At 45.6% G+C, this 17,398-nt stretch overlaps 1 protein-coding gene across 1 annotated transcript in view; it reads right to left on the bottom strand.

Annotated features, from left to right (window-relative positions):
• The window catches only part of TTLL10 (tubulin tyrosine ligase like 10), a 389,096-nt gene that overhangs the window by 31,689 nt on the left and 340,009 nt on the right, over positions 1-17,398 (bottom strand). The window contains exon 10 of the mRNA XM_078642368.1: positions 14,270-14,386. Within this exon, the coding sequence (XP_078498494.1) occupies positions 14,270-14,386 (117 nt within the window). The remainder of the gene's footprint in view (positions 1-14,269; positions 14,387-17,398) is intronic.

Here is a 17,398-nt window from a genome sequence, read left to right as displayed (position 1 = left end):
GTGAAGGGTAGGTAGCGCAGGCTTTTGCCCCCGTTGTAACCCGTCGCGCCTATTTTATTCCTCATTTGTTGATTGATTGTTTGTCCGAACATTGACTGTTTGGAATTAGTTCTCTCTTTGGGTATTCCCTATTTGCGAATACTGTAGAATAGAAATATTCTGCCTAGTCTTCGCAAAGTAGTGAAGGATAGGTAGTGCAGACTTTTGTCCCCATTGTAACCCGTCATGCCTATCTTCCCCCCATTGTTCAGTAGTTGGTTCAGCCCGGACCGTTTATTAGAGGTAGATCATCCGGCTCCACCGGAGGGCACCCCTAATAAAAAGGACATGTATATAAAATACGGATTAGCTGTTGTATCTTTCCAACAAACTATGACATAAAAAATCGCTAGGAAAAACAAAAGGAATCAAGCAAAGTCAGTAGGCCACTGATGGGATCTTTTTGACCCCGCTAAAAAAGAAACACTAGGAACAGCCCTTCATGAGAAATATGAAACTAGTGGGAGGAGCCGAGCTCGACACCGTGATGGCCGCAAGGTAGCTCGGCTCCGCCGACCCCGCTGCCCAAACGTGTCTATCCTGCCGCCCACCCTGCCCAATAACGATAACCTTATCTGCTGATACCTACCATCCGTCCTGGGGGCTCCGGAGTGCAGCAGATCCGCAGCTACGCTCGTCTGGAAAATGAGGCCTCCGGCACGTGGAGACCGGGGCCTTGCCTGCAGTCATCAGCCGGCGAGGCGACATCAGTGGCGGCCCGGGGTGGAGGATGGAGGCCGACCAAAAGGGACCGTTGTGCGAATAAGCCGGAGGCAACACAACGCGCCGAGGCCCGTCCCCGGATCGTCCAGAGGTGGTGTCCAGCAAGTTGTGTGCGGGGGATGCCTTGCTGATGGCTCCCCCCTTTGTTGCCTGGTCCAGCCATTTTGTATACCTGCGCCAGGAGATGGCGTGGGGCGGCCGTGGAGAGGCGGCACGGACGCCCCCCTCCCCCTCCAGGTGGAGGTTCCTCTCCTGCACCAAGATCGCCATTCGCGTTCCACTTGCGGATCCCCCGCGGCTGGCTGACCGGGGGGCCGCTCCGGTGGCCGTGGTGAAGGGCAGCTGCTGTGGGACTGTCAAGATGGCGGCCGGCTCCCCGGATTTGGGCCTGGTCCACTAAGATGGCTCTGGGCTACCATGGGACTCGGATGCTTGCCTGCTCGGGCATGAACCCCACTCTTGAAGACGTTCTCTCAGCTCTAGAGATTCTACGGAAGTCGTTCGCCTCCGACTCCCGCGGGCTTCCGGTGGGGGTGACCGCCGCCTTACCCTCATCTGGTGGCGTGAGGGAGGATGATTCAGTGCATCGACGGAGGGATACACCTGCTGTCCCGCTCTCTGGAGTGGCCACGACGTTGTCACGAGATGGCGGTGCTCTCATGCTAACGCCAGCTTTTGTCCTAAATTACTAAGAGATACTGTAGACTACCAACTCGATCAGTTCCGGTGGGACCTCAGCGTGGCCCGGTAGGGAAGATTCTGCCTTCCTCACCTTTAAGTCACGGTTCATGCCGCCTGTCCTTTCCGTTGGCGTTAACGGAATTTTTTTGAACTGCCGAAAGGGGTTCTGGTCTGACCGCTAGTTATTGGAGGCATTTTGGACTATACTCTGGACCTGCCCGGCCTCGACCAAAATGGCGCCAGTATAGGCGGGACTTGCAACTCCTTATGACGTTCTAGTTGCTTAGCCTTGATGTTATGGGATATGTATGCGGTCTTTGTGCACACGGCGGGCGGGGAAGGGTACTGACTGGGCATGCGGACAACCCTATTGATGTGGGTTTTTATTCATTATTGATTATTGTATTATTATAGCTTTGAAGTAATGTTACTCATGATATTCGCCCATGGTGTGCGTATGGACGAATTTATTGTAAATGATCCTGTTATACTTCCAATTACAAAATTAACCTTCACTGATCCTGCAACCGTTAGTCACGTTTAGTTTTTTTTAATTAAATGGCTCGCCCGTTACGTACTTCTATACTACAGTGTAATCTCTCCTTACCTCATGCGTTTCCTGTCTGCTCCGTGACCGGCCTATATGGTTCGAGGCCCGTATTTGAATGCTGGCATCTTCACAAATAAAGGTTTTTTAAATATATGGAACTAGCATCATAACAGTCACTTAGATTGGTAGGTTTTCGAATAAAGGCTACTATCCTCAAATAAAATAAAGTTCAAGTAAAATGAAGCAATTTTGATTATGAAAAATTAAAAGGACATAGTACACAGAAATAATGCGAAAAGAATAGTCAAGATCTGTCGTATTTTACATTCCTGCAGCGTAAGCAATAGATAAAGATCCTGATATTTAGATATATCTATGAATAGGACAGTAGACCAGACCTCTTTTGCCTCACAGCCCCCTTTGGATCGAAAGCGCGCCTTTTTCAAACTAGGAATCTTTAATTACACTACAGTTGTAAATTCCCCGAAGAAGTACATTGACCCGAAGTATTGTTAGTGATGAACCCCAAGCGCATTCTGGTCCTCGGAATCCTAAACATCATAATCCTTGTTTTTCCCACCCCGTGTATCAGAGGAGTTTTTAAACGCTCCTAAAACTCACCAGAGGAATGCCCTCTAGTCTAACGTTAGGCAAAACGCATACTATTGAAGGCACGAAAGCCCTCAGTGAAACTTGCCACCCCCCAATAGTTTCCATGCTCTGCGAATAGGAACAACCCTATACCACTGTAGACCATTTCTTTCCTTCAAATGAAAACATGACTCCGTCACCCCCCCTCACCTTATACTGAATACCCCTGGCTTTTGACCCTTTCCTACATGCGGTCTGTACTACCACCCTCGGGCGATCTATGTAATAAACAGCCTATCATCGGTTGTCTTTGCCGCACTACCAGTTCCTCTGGGCTTCAATGCCGAGATGCAAGGTACTGCATCCCAAAGAGATAAGTCAGGTACGTGGTAGGTAAAAAAAAATTTGTGTTTATGCACGCTGATGTGCTTTGAACGCTGCCCCCCCTCCCCCTCTTTTCTTTTTCTGCAGGTTAATATCGGAATTTCAGCTGAAGTATGGAGAAGACCTAAAACGCACCGTGTTCCACGCAAAAAGAAAAAAAATAGGCTAGCTCTGTGAGATGGTACATTGTATACAGGAGCTATCTCTGGGAGCGTGAAAAATTTGTATGGTATGAATGTGCGCATGGGCCCTGATTTGTGCCGTATGAATGCTTATGTGTGGCACACGTCTGGGTTGACAAAAGAATGCTTTTTGTATGACTGAGGTGTTGATCGAACGGTTAATGGGATAGGAAAATTAAGCCCGAACATGGTACCTGCATGTGAAAGACGAATAAGAGTATAGCACATTCCTTAATTAGAGACGACTCTCTCTGGAGCTAGTAAATGGGAGAGTGGCCTACACCAGAAACTTGAAGGGTTATTGCAGTACAACGAACCCGACCCCAACCGATATCCCAAATGTATACCCAAAATAATGCGCACCAGGGAGGCAATTTATGCGCTGACTAAATAAGAGAAGTTAAGAGTACCCCGGGTCGGGGTTCATCCAAAATCCCCCTCAGCCCAGAAATTAGGGATATTGTCATGTTTTAGATTTACCCCTTCTTCTTCCATCCTCATAGAAAAATCGGAATTGTACCATTATCATCATCATTTGCTAGATGTTGGAAGACTCCACCGTGAGTATAAGCACGACTGGACTAGTGTCCGGCCAATTAAAAAGGAGTAAGTATTTTTGAAACGAGGTTACCAACAAAAATTGTCTACTATTAGGAAGGAGAATAAAAAGAGCTCGACCCCCAAATGAATTAAAGGGAATACTGAGAATACGCAACACGCATGACAAAGTCCTTTTGCCCAAAATAGCTCTGTGTCTTGTCTTAGGTTTTCGTACTTGATGTATGTACTGTCGCGCCCTATCTGGTATTTGTGTGTACGTAAACGTCTTTTTAATTTGGGGTGGCTCAAGTGAGGATTTCCCAGGGTTGATACATTGGCTTAATAATAATTGCAATGGCCTTACGTTCACCTTATCCCATAACAAGGACAGTATTCCCTTCCTAGATTTGACCATCCAGCATCATGATGGGAGTTTATACACATCCTTGTATCGCAAACCTACAGAAAGGAATACCCTTCTCAGTTATAACAGCTGTCACCCCAGGGCACTAAGAGACAGTCTCCCTTATTCACAATTCCTCAGGCTAAGAAGAAATTGCTTTAAGAAAGAGGATTACTTTACTGAGGCGAATACCTTATCTGAGAAACTTAGGTTTAGAGGCTATCCCAGACGTCTGATAAAAAACTCTATGAAGAGGGCCTGGTATTGTCCTCGTGACACTCTCCTTGAACCCAAACCTAAAGAAACCTGTGAGAAAACAGTATGTGTAACCACCTTCTCCACCATATCTAATCGTGTAAAACAATGTATTAAAAAGAACTGGCACATTCTGAATTCAGGTCCACTCAATTGGGAAACTCCCCTCTTTGCTTTCAAGAAAAGCAAAAATCTTAAGGATCAATTGGCCAGGGCAGCATTACCACCAATAATTGGGAGAAATACCACACTACATGATCACTGGTCATTACCACCTTTACGTGGTCATTCCAAATGTGGCTCTTGTGTGGAATGTGAGTTTTCGATTGACAGTAAAGAATTTGTATTTAAAAATGTGAAGAATGAACTGCGCATGTTACAAACTGTAATAGCTGTAATCTGATTTATGCAATCTTCTGTCCATGCAACCTTATATATGTTGGCCAGACAAAGCAGAAAATTAAGCTGCGAATATCACAACATCGCAGCCGCATTAGGTGCAAAACACCAAATGCACCCCTGGTTGAACATTTTCTGAGTAAAGGGCATACTGAAAATGAGATCCGTTGGACGGCTATTACACAAATCATCATACCACCAAGAGGAGGTGACCTAACCCGTATGCTAAACAGAGAAGAACTAAAGTGGATTCTGAAGACTGACAGCTTGAATTCAGGCCTGAACCTGCAGGAGGAATGGACTGCCTTAATCTGACTTTTGACAGCATTGCTGTAGAGACTCTTAGCAAAGCGCTCAGCAAATAATTGTTCGGAAAAAGAAAACGATTCCAAATTGTATTCAATGTTTTTATATCTGTCACCTTGCATGTGATATCGTCATAGTCACGCATCACCCAAGATGGCCACCGCAATATGCACCCCTCGTCTATGTTCATGCCCATAAACCTTGCGCGCACTGTCCTATCACAGAGCACCCGCCCCTTTTTTACTTCCTGGTACGATTGCACGAGCACGCCAGGGAACATCTCTATGACCGTCTATACCGGTGAGTAAACCAGCAACATATGGGTACATGCCTTGCAGTACCGATATGATCGTGGTCTTAATAACTGCCTCCTGTCCCAACAGGCTTACCCTGGCGTCGCCCGGTTACGATCCAGTAACACGGCAACTCACGTCCCAATCGGGTAAGCTCCCCTGCATGTCCCGTATTATGCAGTCTCGCGGGACGCCATATTATATTCTAATTCTCAGATTGTTCTTTTATTTAGGGCTGCTGGTCCGGGTCGATCTGAGTATTAACTCGGTAGATACTAAATACCGCTACCTTGGTAAGCCGATTGAATTTTTCAGCCGCGTTAGAGGCATGCGCAATACCACTTTTTCGAATCATTGCCGTTCCCGACTGGCACTGCCCTCACAAGGACTTGCACTTTCACCCTGATCGAGTATTGAGATCAACTAGGCACTACCGCAATAGGCACTATCCAAATTCCTGGACACACGCATGAACATGCCCTCGCGCTGCCACCCCTGCCTCACTCGTCGATTGACGAATTATTAGGCACCATCCACCAACTTGACACGAGCCCCAAACACCCTCCGGTTTACGTTTCCGCACTACCGCCACCTTGTCACTCATGGCAACCGTGAAACGTCTTCACCTCGGTATACACATTGCACAAAGAGTCACCTGATTTAATTATGCTCTGCTTTTAAAGTGTGTATATTTTCTACACTTTTTCTCCTTATTTTCTTTCTGATAGGCATTTTTGTGGTTTAGCGATTAAGGCAACTATTTGTTTGTCCTGATGATGGTCCCCATGACCCTTTAGGGGGACTGAAACGTCGTCGACTTGTTTAAGCACCTTATACAAGTATTTGATTGCAAAATTATTGTAATGGTGCAACCTGATATTTTCTGTGAAATTAACATGTAAACAGAAGAACGCTTGTTTGCCTTAAAACCTTTCCTTTCTATCACCAACTGTCAACACCCCGCAAGTGTTGGGCACAGGCTTGTGTACCGCACATGTCTTGTGGAAGGTATTCCTGTTTTATTCTGGAATTGTGTTTATTAAGTAAACGTGAAGGACCTCTGTCCGGCTGGACATGTCACTCTAAAATATAGAACTGATTCCGTCTATATTTATTGATGCTGTACTAGAATGCACATGGGACCGTTGTTGTTTGAAAAGAATTGTTCCCCGAGGTCCCCTGTTGACTAAATTGGGGCCCCTTGTTGTTGACAATATGTACGTGTACTAATAGCCTATTTGGTTCGCACGGCGCTCTCTCCCTCTGAGGGCTCCCTTGCTCCCTTTTGAATAAATGACGACACTGTACCTCGCCGGTACATGTATAATTGGCTTTGAACACGACAGTGTTTGAACAAATTGACAGAAACAAAACAACCGTATCTTGCCATATTACTACCTCTCCTTTCTGTAAAATGATGGAACTTAATTGGCTGAGAAAGAAAGGACAGGTAAGACGACTGATGTCCCCTAATCTGGCCCTTAAAAGGGAGCTATATGTCAGTGTTTTTTTTTTTTTTTTAGTGCTTTAGTAACACCACCTTCATCACCGCCCATTGCACAAAAGTAGAGTGTCCGAAACGTCCCCTTTTTTCCAGAATGGTCCCAGTTCTGTACCAGCCGTCCCAGAAAACCTTAAAGAGTGTAGCTGATGACCTTGTTTTTAAAGATAAATCACGTTCGAGAATGTAACAGGAATAAACACCAAACAGACATGATGATGGAAAATAGTAAAAATGCCTGCAAAACTGCACCACAGCAATGATTCATGAGTTAATAGCATACCCCGATGTAAGGATTAATAAACATCCACCCTATCGTGACCGATAAACGTTTCCCCAACTACTTGGGGGTGGGAGAGAAATTGAAGTGTGTGAACGTCTTCCCCTGCCAGTTCTCTAACACTTGTTTTTGTACTTATTTAAAGATAACATGCAGTCGTCGGAGGAGAGGGGCCGGACGTGACGCACAGCCTGGCTGCAGATCGGGGAACATCTATGACCTCGACCAAGGCGGAGCCACAGAGCAAAGAGATGCGGGACGAGGCACCATTCTCAACATGGAAAGTGAAAAGAAAGAAGGGCTGTCCAGAAGCCCCTGCATGTTGACCAGCTCGTGCCGAAAGTCCCAGCCCATTGAGCCCGATTGATGGGCCCACTTGCTTGAGATTTCTGCCCTCGTTGGTCCATTTCAGATCTGATCCCACTCCACCCTCTCTTCCCTCGGCCTCCCAAAGCACGCCCCCATTCCCCCCCCTTTTTTTCCATATGGAGTTTTTTGAACTTGACTTCAAGAAGAAACACAGCACAAAGATAGAATAGGGTTTGTCACGAAAGAAGAACGGAATGCGGGTACTCCGCCTAAAGTACCTATGGTAGATTAGTTAGGAACAAGACAATCAGGACTGTGGTCAGAGAGCAAAGAATGGCCACACCCTGCAACGAGAAATCTGGATTAGAGCTGGACGCATAGCTCCACCGCCGGTGCTCAACAGTGCCAAAAAAAAAAAAAAAAGGAAGAACAATGAGAGCCTACCAGTGATGGCTCGCTGTAATAAGACACTGGAAAGAAGAACCCTTTTTTTGAACATTACCACCCCTTGACTGTCACTTGTATTAAGTTGAATTCCTCTCCCAACCACTCTGTATTGATTATCACCCAATTGAGCTTTCGAAACCTTACATCGGTCACTTTCAACTGTGCATGGATAACTAAGAAAGCGTTAACTTTGTATCATGACGATTATAGAACACCAGTCATACACATGAACATGCTGTCTAGTTTTGATCCCCACGGAGTCCAGACCTCAAATAATGTACTTAATAGCCCTTATTCTGCCAGAACATTTTTTGTATGACATCATGTTTGTATTCGAACGAATTCCCTACATCATCTAAGTAATGTCCCCATCTCCAGGTCTAATGTATGACACAGCTAATGTAATTTTGTATGCACTGCCTCCTCGCCTATCACATTGACTACATATGGTTATGTACGATTCTGTCAGCATTGATAGCAGAATTATTTCCATCTACCCGTAATGCATATGGGCTACCAAAGCGAATTGTATAACTAATGTCAGCTTGTACATCCTCACCTGTGACATGAACAGAAATTAACTAACTTATGATAAAAACTGGGGACTGTGGAAAATGACTAAATTAGGTATACATAAGCGGCGTTCATTTATGTTCACCACAGCCACTGTTGAAAGTAAAGTGAAAATCGTGAAACAATGGCCACGCCATCTTGTCCCTTTTTAGGCCCCTTCATGCACGTAAGTGACAGCCATTTTGTGTGCCATAGCCTCTCTGCCCACTGCCAATAGCCTGCGCATCTCTCCCCCTCACTCCCCGGCCTCGCAAGCATCCCCCCGGCGCCCCGACAGCCCCCAGTCTCTCCTGCTTGGGTCCTAAACGCACCTCCAGCGCGACCCTGTCTCCGAGCCACATCCCGTGCTGAACCCCCTCACTCTTTCGTCTCATTCATAGAACAGGCCCTTTGATAACCTCTTCCTCCCTGCCCGATTGTCCGGCCTGATCCCAGGCCATCACCTAGCCCAACAGATGCAGTTTATTGCCCCCTACAGTAGGACCTCGCCTCACATCAAAGGAGCGGGGATTAATCAATGCCTTCACACCCCTAGATCCGACCGATCGCCCGCATTCCTGTTCCCAGCGGAATGTCCAGCTGCGCGATAGCCATCATGCTGAGATTTGGGTGGGGACCCCTACTGTAGATATGTGTGAGAACGGGCATGAACCGGGGATTCCAAAGATGCCTTTTTCGTACTTCAAAGCAATACCACGGATGTCATAAATGTAATAAAGCCATAAACTTGTGTATAAGAGGCCAGGCCTCAGAGATGCGGTTAGAGCACCTCGAGAAGATACCCTGTTGTCTGATTTGACGTGTTCTGCTCCGTCGGAATAAACTCCTGTTTCCTGCCTTCCAGTCTCCAGCGCCTGCCTCTTTGTTTGGTAATATTGAATGGTATGAGAGGCGGCTAACGCCGGGCAAATACTGAAGGGTTCTTGGTCGAATTCGGCTCTGCCTTTTTACACCCTGAGGAGAACAGCATTCTGGATTCATGACAGCAGACGTGTCTGCTCAATTTGTGAATAGAGAGTTATGTAGATAGGGATGGCTTGCATGGCAATAGCTCTAAAGATAATTCCAAGTGCCTTCAGATCAATCGTTTAAGGTTCTGGGGTCATGGGAAGATCATGGAACGTGGGGGAGATTCTGACATTAGTCAGTTTAAAGAGATAGGAGAACTGGAAGGGGTAGATCTATCTTCACTAATGATTGATTAGTTCCTTGATTTATGACAGGTGCTTTACAACACTTTACATTAAGGAAGTCTGTTAGCACATAGATGTTTGTTGCTTACAGAGGGAAAACACTTTTGGCGCATGAACATTGATGGGCTTTAGGTATTGATATGAATTTTTGGAAGTAGTGCACTAGGTTTAAGAGGGAGGATTTTTGGGCATATGCATTAGGTGAATTTTTACCTCCACATGTTTGTCTCAGCAATGGTTAGGTGGTGCGTGGAGGCATATCTATACTAATATAATAAAGAGAGAGCCCAAACCTTTGAGGCGGGAAATCTCAGGAACCAGCCGCGGTCGGTAGGGGAGTACCTGCCGGGGCGGTGACGTAGGGACGGGGAGGGGCAGGGTGGGGGTTAGTAATGTATGGATAATGGAGATTTGCAGGTAAGTAAACATTTAAATAAATCAAACAAATTCCGTTGCGCGCACTGCATTGCATTTGGGGATGCAGTGCACGCAACGAAATTCGTTTTATTTATTTATATATTTACTTACCTGCAAACCTCCATTATCCATACATTACTAATCCCCACCCTGCCCCTCCCCCTCCCCACGTCACCGCCCCGTCAGGTACTCCCCTACCGACCGCGGCTGTCAGGAACCACAGCACCAATCACAACACCCAATACAGCGTTGGAAAGGGCAGTTGCAGCAGAAGGACATAGGCTATGCAGACGCCCACCATATATATTTAAAAGGTAAAAGAACCGTGCCTGCAAAGTAGTCCCTTGTGGGCGTGTCTGCGTTGTGCTTTGGGCGTGTGCTGGGGGCGTGACAAACGCTGGGGGCGTGTTGTACGTTCCGCATTTAATGCCATGTCTCATATCGTGTGCTGTGGGCGTGTTCTGGGGGCGTGGGCGTGTGCGGGGCGCAGGATTATGGAAAAAAAAGCGAGCGTTGTGCCCAATATTTCATTGTTTTTTTCTTCCCAGGTTCTGTACATTTCAGCTTCGGGTGTCCACCCTGCTCCCTTTAAATACCCCTGCACCCCATAATCATAACCCACCCTTACTCCTTAAAATACCCCAACACCCTTAAACACTAACCCATCTTAACCCTATAAATATACCCTGTACCCCAAAACCCAAACCTATCCCTAAACCCTAAAAATACCCCTCTACCCCAAAACCAAACCTAGCCCTGAACCCTAAAAATACCCCTGTACCCCAAAACCCAAACCTACCCCTGAACCCTAAAATACCCCTGTACCACAAAATCCAAACCTAGCCCTGAACCCTTAAATTACTCCTGTACCCCAAAACCCAAACCTACCCCTGAACCCTAAAAATACCCCAGTACCCCAAAACCCAAACCTAGCCCTGAACCATACAAATAACCCTGTACCCCAAAACCCAATCCTACCCCTGAACCCTAAAATACCCCTGTACCCCAAAGCTACCCCTGAACCCTAGAATACCCCTGTACCCCAAAACCCAAACCTAGCCCTGAACCCTAACAATACCCCTGTACCGCAAAACCCAAACCTAGCCCTGAACCCTTAAAATACCCCTGTATCCCAAAACCCAAACCTACCCCTGAACCCTAAAAATTCCCCTATACCCCAAAACCCAAACCTAGCCCTGAACCCTAAAAATACCCCGTACCCCAAAAACCATACCTATCCCTAAACCCTAAAACTACCCCCTGTACCCCATAACCCAAAACTATATCTGAACCCTTAAAATACCCAAACACCCCAAAACATATACCTCAGTACCCCAAAACATATACCCCTATACCCATACTTACCTTATCCAAACATTTTAAAAAAACATGCTTTTACCATTCATGCATTTACAACGAATTTCGTTGTAAATGTATGCGTGGTAAAGCATATAAAATGTAATGCCATGCGTTATAATGGCATTGCGGAGTCATGATACTTTCGTAATGAAAGTATGCGGAGTGATGGTATGCGGAAAGAAAGTTGCGGAATAATGGGTGTTTACTCTCCCCCGGTAAGTACATTGGTGTCACGGCGGCTCACATCTCCAGCAATATACTCATATTTTTTCACCACCGATTTGAAAAATGCACAGGTCTCTCTCATTGATGGCCAGCACCGACATACACTTTTAGACACACCTCCCGCCACAAGTTCTAGAATTGCGAACTTCAGAGCTGGGGAGCTACGTTCGCATCTCTGCATCAGCTCAACATCCTGTGATTCCAGGCAAATCGCTTTGTCTCCCCGTGCCTACCACAAATGAATGTTTTTTTCTGTAATGTAAATTGTGCTCATGCCATGTTGTCGAGTTCGCGCTATATAATATTGTAAGGAAAAATAAAGTAGGGAAACGAGTTCACACACTACTGAACGCGCACTCTTAAGTGCATCAGCAGTGCACTGTGAATCGGAGCGTTTCACAGGCCTGTCACAGAGAAGAAGTGCTATCTAAACGAAATCCTACAAAACAATATACTACTGGCCGGCAGCAATTCATACGCGGACAACGTCGGGACGGGCTGCTAGTTAATTATAAAAGACTGTGTTCACTTTAAGGAAATGTAACCCTGTTTGAGAAACAAGAGAGGCCAAGGTTAAGTATATATTTTTATGTGAGTTATTTACATTTTTAAGCTTTTAAATGCTCAACTTCTAATCAGTGAGGGCTATGTTTAGCCTCTGAAACTTGGCCATATGTCTCTAAACTCATTTTTCAGCCTGTCAGGCACTTGATGTCAGTGAGTATGTTTTCTGGAGAGCTCCAGTTAAAAATATTGAAATAATCCAGCTCTGAGTTAGTCACATCGGTTACGGCAGTGCCTGATGGGATGAGAGATTAAAGGAATGTTCTTTGCTATCAATGAAAGGAGATAGAGCAGGTGGTTCCTCCATGTTAAGGTATTTGTCTAAAATGGCCCCAGACTTCTTAATTTATTCAACTGGGAAAAGGATGTTTAAAAAATTAGGATAAATAAATAATAAAGTGTTGATAATTTAAGTGTTCCTGCAAGTCAAATTTTAGTGTCAATCAGCTGCTTTTCAGCAGCACCTGAATCTCTTTTACATAATCAAATAGCTTAACATATTGGTTTGCCGACCCATCAATCTTTACCATAATCTGTGTATCATCAGGTCATGATTGATAATCCAGCTGCCATCATGAATGACTGAAAGAAGTGACATAAACTTGGTGAGAGAGGAAACCTATTATACCGCTTCACAACTCTAGCCAAGGGCTAGGAGAAGATAACCTAAATAGCCATTGCTGCACCCCGAGAAAGGAGAAAAACGAATCACATTCCACTATTCAAACTCAAAAAAGATGGTTATGGCAAATAAGGGTACAAGCTGGCACGAAGGGCCTCATTACGATGGCCATGAGACCACCACCGACAGCCCGTTGGTGGCGATCCCACCACCATCCATAGAAGTGGTCCGACCACTGGATTATGATCTGATGGTCGGAGGCATCGGTCGTAGGGATAGACTGCTGCTTTTCCTACAGACTCAAGGAGCCCGTCAGGGCAGCGGTTGAACCATAATAGCTACAATAGGGGCGGTGCCTCAATGTTCGTTCCCCTCTGCCCTTACATGGTGGTCCGACTGCCATGTATAGGCAGACAGAAAGGAACTTTAGGGGCGCCGAGCAAGGTCGCCATCCCCTGTTGGCCTCTGCTATGAGGCTTGATGACATCCATGGACCCTATCCCAGGCACCTCATGGTGCCAGGCACCTCATAGTTCCTGGCACACGGTGTATGGATGTTTAAAACATGCCTATTTCTATTGTGGCTTGTGCTGCGGCCTATCCATCCTGCAATGATGGGGGTTGGACGCTCGTCCGACCGCCATCATAATAAGGCCCAAAGTGTTGAACTTCTGTGTGATCCAAAAGCACCAGCCATGCCAGGTTTCTGAGACCAATAGGGTTTAGGGATTCTATTACTAGGAACCCCACTTTAAATTAGTGGTGCTCTCGATCTCATTTAAAAGTGGATGAATCGCCAGGAACCATTACCACAGCTGGCTTTGAAATTGAAAACCTTGCGTTTTACTCAACACACCCTCTACTTAGGGGAATATAGGGTTTGTAATTTAGGGCTTAGGGCAGGGGGAGGGGAGGTCGGAGTAGTGGCAAACTTAGCCACGCATACACCCTTGCCATGCATGCCTCTACCATGAAATTGTCTGGTAAAAAGTCATGCGTGGTAAAAGAATGCGTGGTTAATTTGTATTCGTGGTTCAGGCTTCTTGGTAGAGGCACGTGTGGTTGAGCCTTGAGTGCCTCTATCATACAACCAACACTACGTCCTAACCTGACATAAGCATATGGGACGAATGGGACAGAGAGGTAGGCTAGGTCCCATCCTGGTATGACCATATAGATATTAATGGAGCTCTGAGCAAGGCTGTTTCTAACTATTGAACAAGAATACAGTGGCTCAATGTGAAACAGAAGAAGGGTGTGGCTTATGCTGGGCAAAGTTATAGGGAATGACAGGAGCAGCACATAGTTCCTATGAAAGGCAGCAAAAAGTGTTTAACGTGAAGCTCATTGTTACTGCATGAAGTAGTAGTAAAAAGATAGAAAGAGGAGAAAAAATAAAATACAATAAAACTTGACGTTTTTAAATAAGATACCTTAAAGTCTTCATCGATCAAGAAGTCACATCCAATGAGGTCAAAGAATCCCATCTTACATTCAAGCTTGCTCTTCACAGCCATGAAGCAGTGGAACATGATCTGCTGCATTCGCTTCTGCAGAGGACAGAAGGGAAGAATTAGAAGACAGCATAGTCATACATGGGTAACAGTACTTTTGGAGGCCCGGACAGGGGAAAGGGTCACATAAGCACCTGGGGTCAACACCATGTAGACACAATGAGTCATGGGTTCAATAGAAAGTGGCATATGTTTACAAGGAGTTTTTAGGAGGGTTTGGGCCAACCTGATCAATTTGGAAACAGAGACCTGATCAAAGCAATCAGCAAGCCAGCCAAGTAGAATAATTAACCAATGTGTACATTACAAAAAAACTAAAGCTATTAATTTGGTCATGAGACAACTGAAAAAGACTGGGGGCAACTCAGTCAAGCAAGACTATTTAACCAGTCTGTAAATCTCAATCAAATAGAACAGCTCATCTAGCATGGGCAGCTGAACTAAATAAGCAACTGAACAAACACACAAGGCAATTAAACCAAAATGAACTAACGAACTAAAAAAGCATCATAACTAGTGTGAGCAACTAAACCAAACATGGCAAGCCATCTAGTCTGGGTAGCTCAACCAAAAGGAACAAGTCACTCTGCACCTAAACTAAGCATGCCAAGACACCAGCATGGGAAACGAAACCAAAAGGGACAGCTTATCCTGACTAAGTATTCGAGTGAAATGAGACAACTAGCCTGCCTAGGCATCTGCACCTCACGAGACAACTCAACCAGCTGAAGTAACTGAAGTACAGAACACCAAGAGCACCAGTCACCTAGCGCTGGCAACTGAAATACACTGGCCAATGCAATCAGCCTACACGACTGAAAGAAATAGAACTACTAACCCAGCCTTGGAAATTGAGATAAACAGAAAAGCTTGACTGCCCTGTTCAGCACATCAAAATGGGACATATCTTGTGCCTAAGCAACTGAAACAAACGGGACAATTCACCCATGTGGGTAAATGAAACTAACTGGCAAATTCGACTTGTCTGTACAACAGAACATAACAAAACAACTCAACCAGACTAAGGTGCCTATTAAGAGTTGGGCAGGCAGAGTACTCCACCACAAATGTGGAATCGTACCCCTTGTTTACCAAACTCACAGCTTGCCCGCTCTATTTAGAGTCAGGTGAACCAACATGTATCCAGGAAGAGACTCTCTGCTGGCTCCACTGGAGGAAACCTTAGATAGCTCCAAGGACATCATTCGTCCTCAATTTTCCGATGCACTTTTTTCCTGTATGGGACGATCAGGAAAATCATGATTGTCCCAAGCAGGCAAAGCAAAATAATTACGCCCACATGCAAAGAGAAATCTTGCAGCATGGCATGGGTATTTCTTTTAGGTTTTTCAATAACCTGTACCTGCTGCAGGAGATTGTTTTTGGGAGGAGAAAACTTTGCATACCAGCATTAAAAGTGGAGACCACTCAAGCAAAGCTGCAGTGCCTTCTGACAAGCTGCTGTGGTGGTGGCTCCTCTGAAAGTAGAGAGCTCTCGGCCTGTTTTGCAGAAAACTCTAAATATGGCGGTCAGTCTTCCACAAAGGCAGTGGAGTAACTTGCTCTAATGCCATGGCAGACTAACAGCCATACCCCCAATAAAAGGATACCACTCCAGGAGTACCTAAGCCACTCACCCAGATAAACTGATGAAAGAGGGAAACTCAAACAGTATAACTGTTTCTAGACTAAAATCCTTATTTGCCAGGCAGAGCAGCTGAACCAAGCAGGAAACTGAACCTGGGTACAATAATGGATCTGGGATTACACCAGAAGCATTTACAGATCTCAGTATTCAGCTGGTTAAGGCTCTTATGAGGATGAGGTTCCAAATCCATTGCCCATTTGAAGCATCACTTCATATGAGTGCGAATCAAATGTTGCCTAAACACCTCTTCCGTGGAGAGTCATGGCTCCCTGATCATAATACTATGCCCTGCTCACCATGAACACAAGACTACAACCCATCCCAATTTCCTGTCCTGATTACCAATGTCCCAGTTGAGTTCTGTACCATCAGAAGGAGGTGGTGGGCTTGGGGCTCTGGCTGCACTGGACTGTGGTGCCCTATGTGTTGGAAATTTATATGGGCTATTTTGCGAATGAGTGTCATTGATCTGTACAGAGAGGGAAGAATCTGCAAGTCACCAAAATAGACAAATTACCTGGAAAAAGCTGCGTTTAATAAGAAACAGCCTGAAACTGCAACTTATTAAACTGCCATGAGTGAATCACTCTACAGAGCCCTTGCACTTACAAAGGCAGGATTTGACGGACATGTTATGAAAATAAAGTATTGATACTATGTTATTTAGCAAAGGTCGACCCTCCTGCTGTTATGCTAGCCGGTTGTGTGCTGTTTTATGGCCAGGAACCTCGGGCAAGTTGGCTTCTTGCAGCAGTCCAGAATCCTGGAGTGACATGGACAGGGCTATGTTCCCTGGCTCCTCCATCATATAAATGTTAACCCCACATCACATGCCAGCTCAGCAATTTAGGGCCGCATTAGGTTAGACACGGTCCCGGCCCGAGCATGTAGCACTAACCTGTAGATGGACCAACCCTATTTCTTCTCGAAAGTCACAAAATTACATTTTACCAAATTATGTGTCCCTTTTCATCTGAAGACTACAGGTGAATGTATGAATCAGGGAGAGACTTTATGAGGGGTCTGACTGTAGACACTGTGGAGAGTGCAAAGGGGCACTCGCCCATCTCTCAAGGCCTCTTTGACCATCCATGGTATCTATAATATTATTTCTAACCACATGTCAAGCCCTGAGTCCTCCCACTACCACACCCCAAACCAACACGCTTCTACTTCTACCTCCTTCCCCATTCCTGGTTGTTCCTGAGCTCTCGTCTGCCCCACCCCCAACTCACCCAATTCCCTTACCTACCTCCTGCTTCTCTGCAAGGGGGTTTGGAGCCCCAGACAAAATACTTGCCCATTCTCCCCTCAACTGCCCCAAATAATAAGATATTTTGATTCTATTCAATGCAATCTAGTGCCCTCAATTGGCCTTATGTGGCAATACTATAATTGCA

This window comes from Lissotriton helveticus, chromosome 5_1 (assembly GCF_964261635.1).
Source record: "Lissotriton helveticus chromosome 5_1, aLisHel1.1, whole genome shotgun sequence".
NCBI classification, from domain to species: domain Eukaryota; kingdom Metazoa; phylum Chordata; class Amphibia; order Caudata; family Salamandridae; genus Lissotriton; species Lissotriton helveticus.
This window is presented reverse-complemented; position numbering and strand designations above follow the sequence as displayed.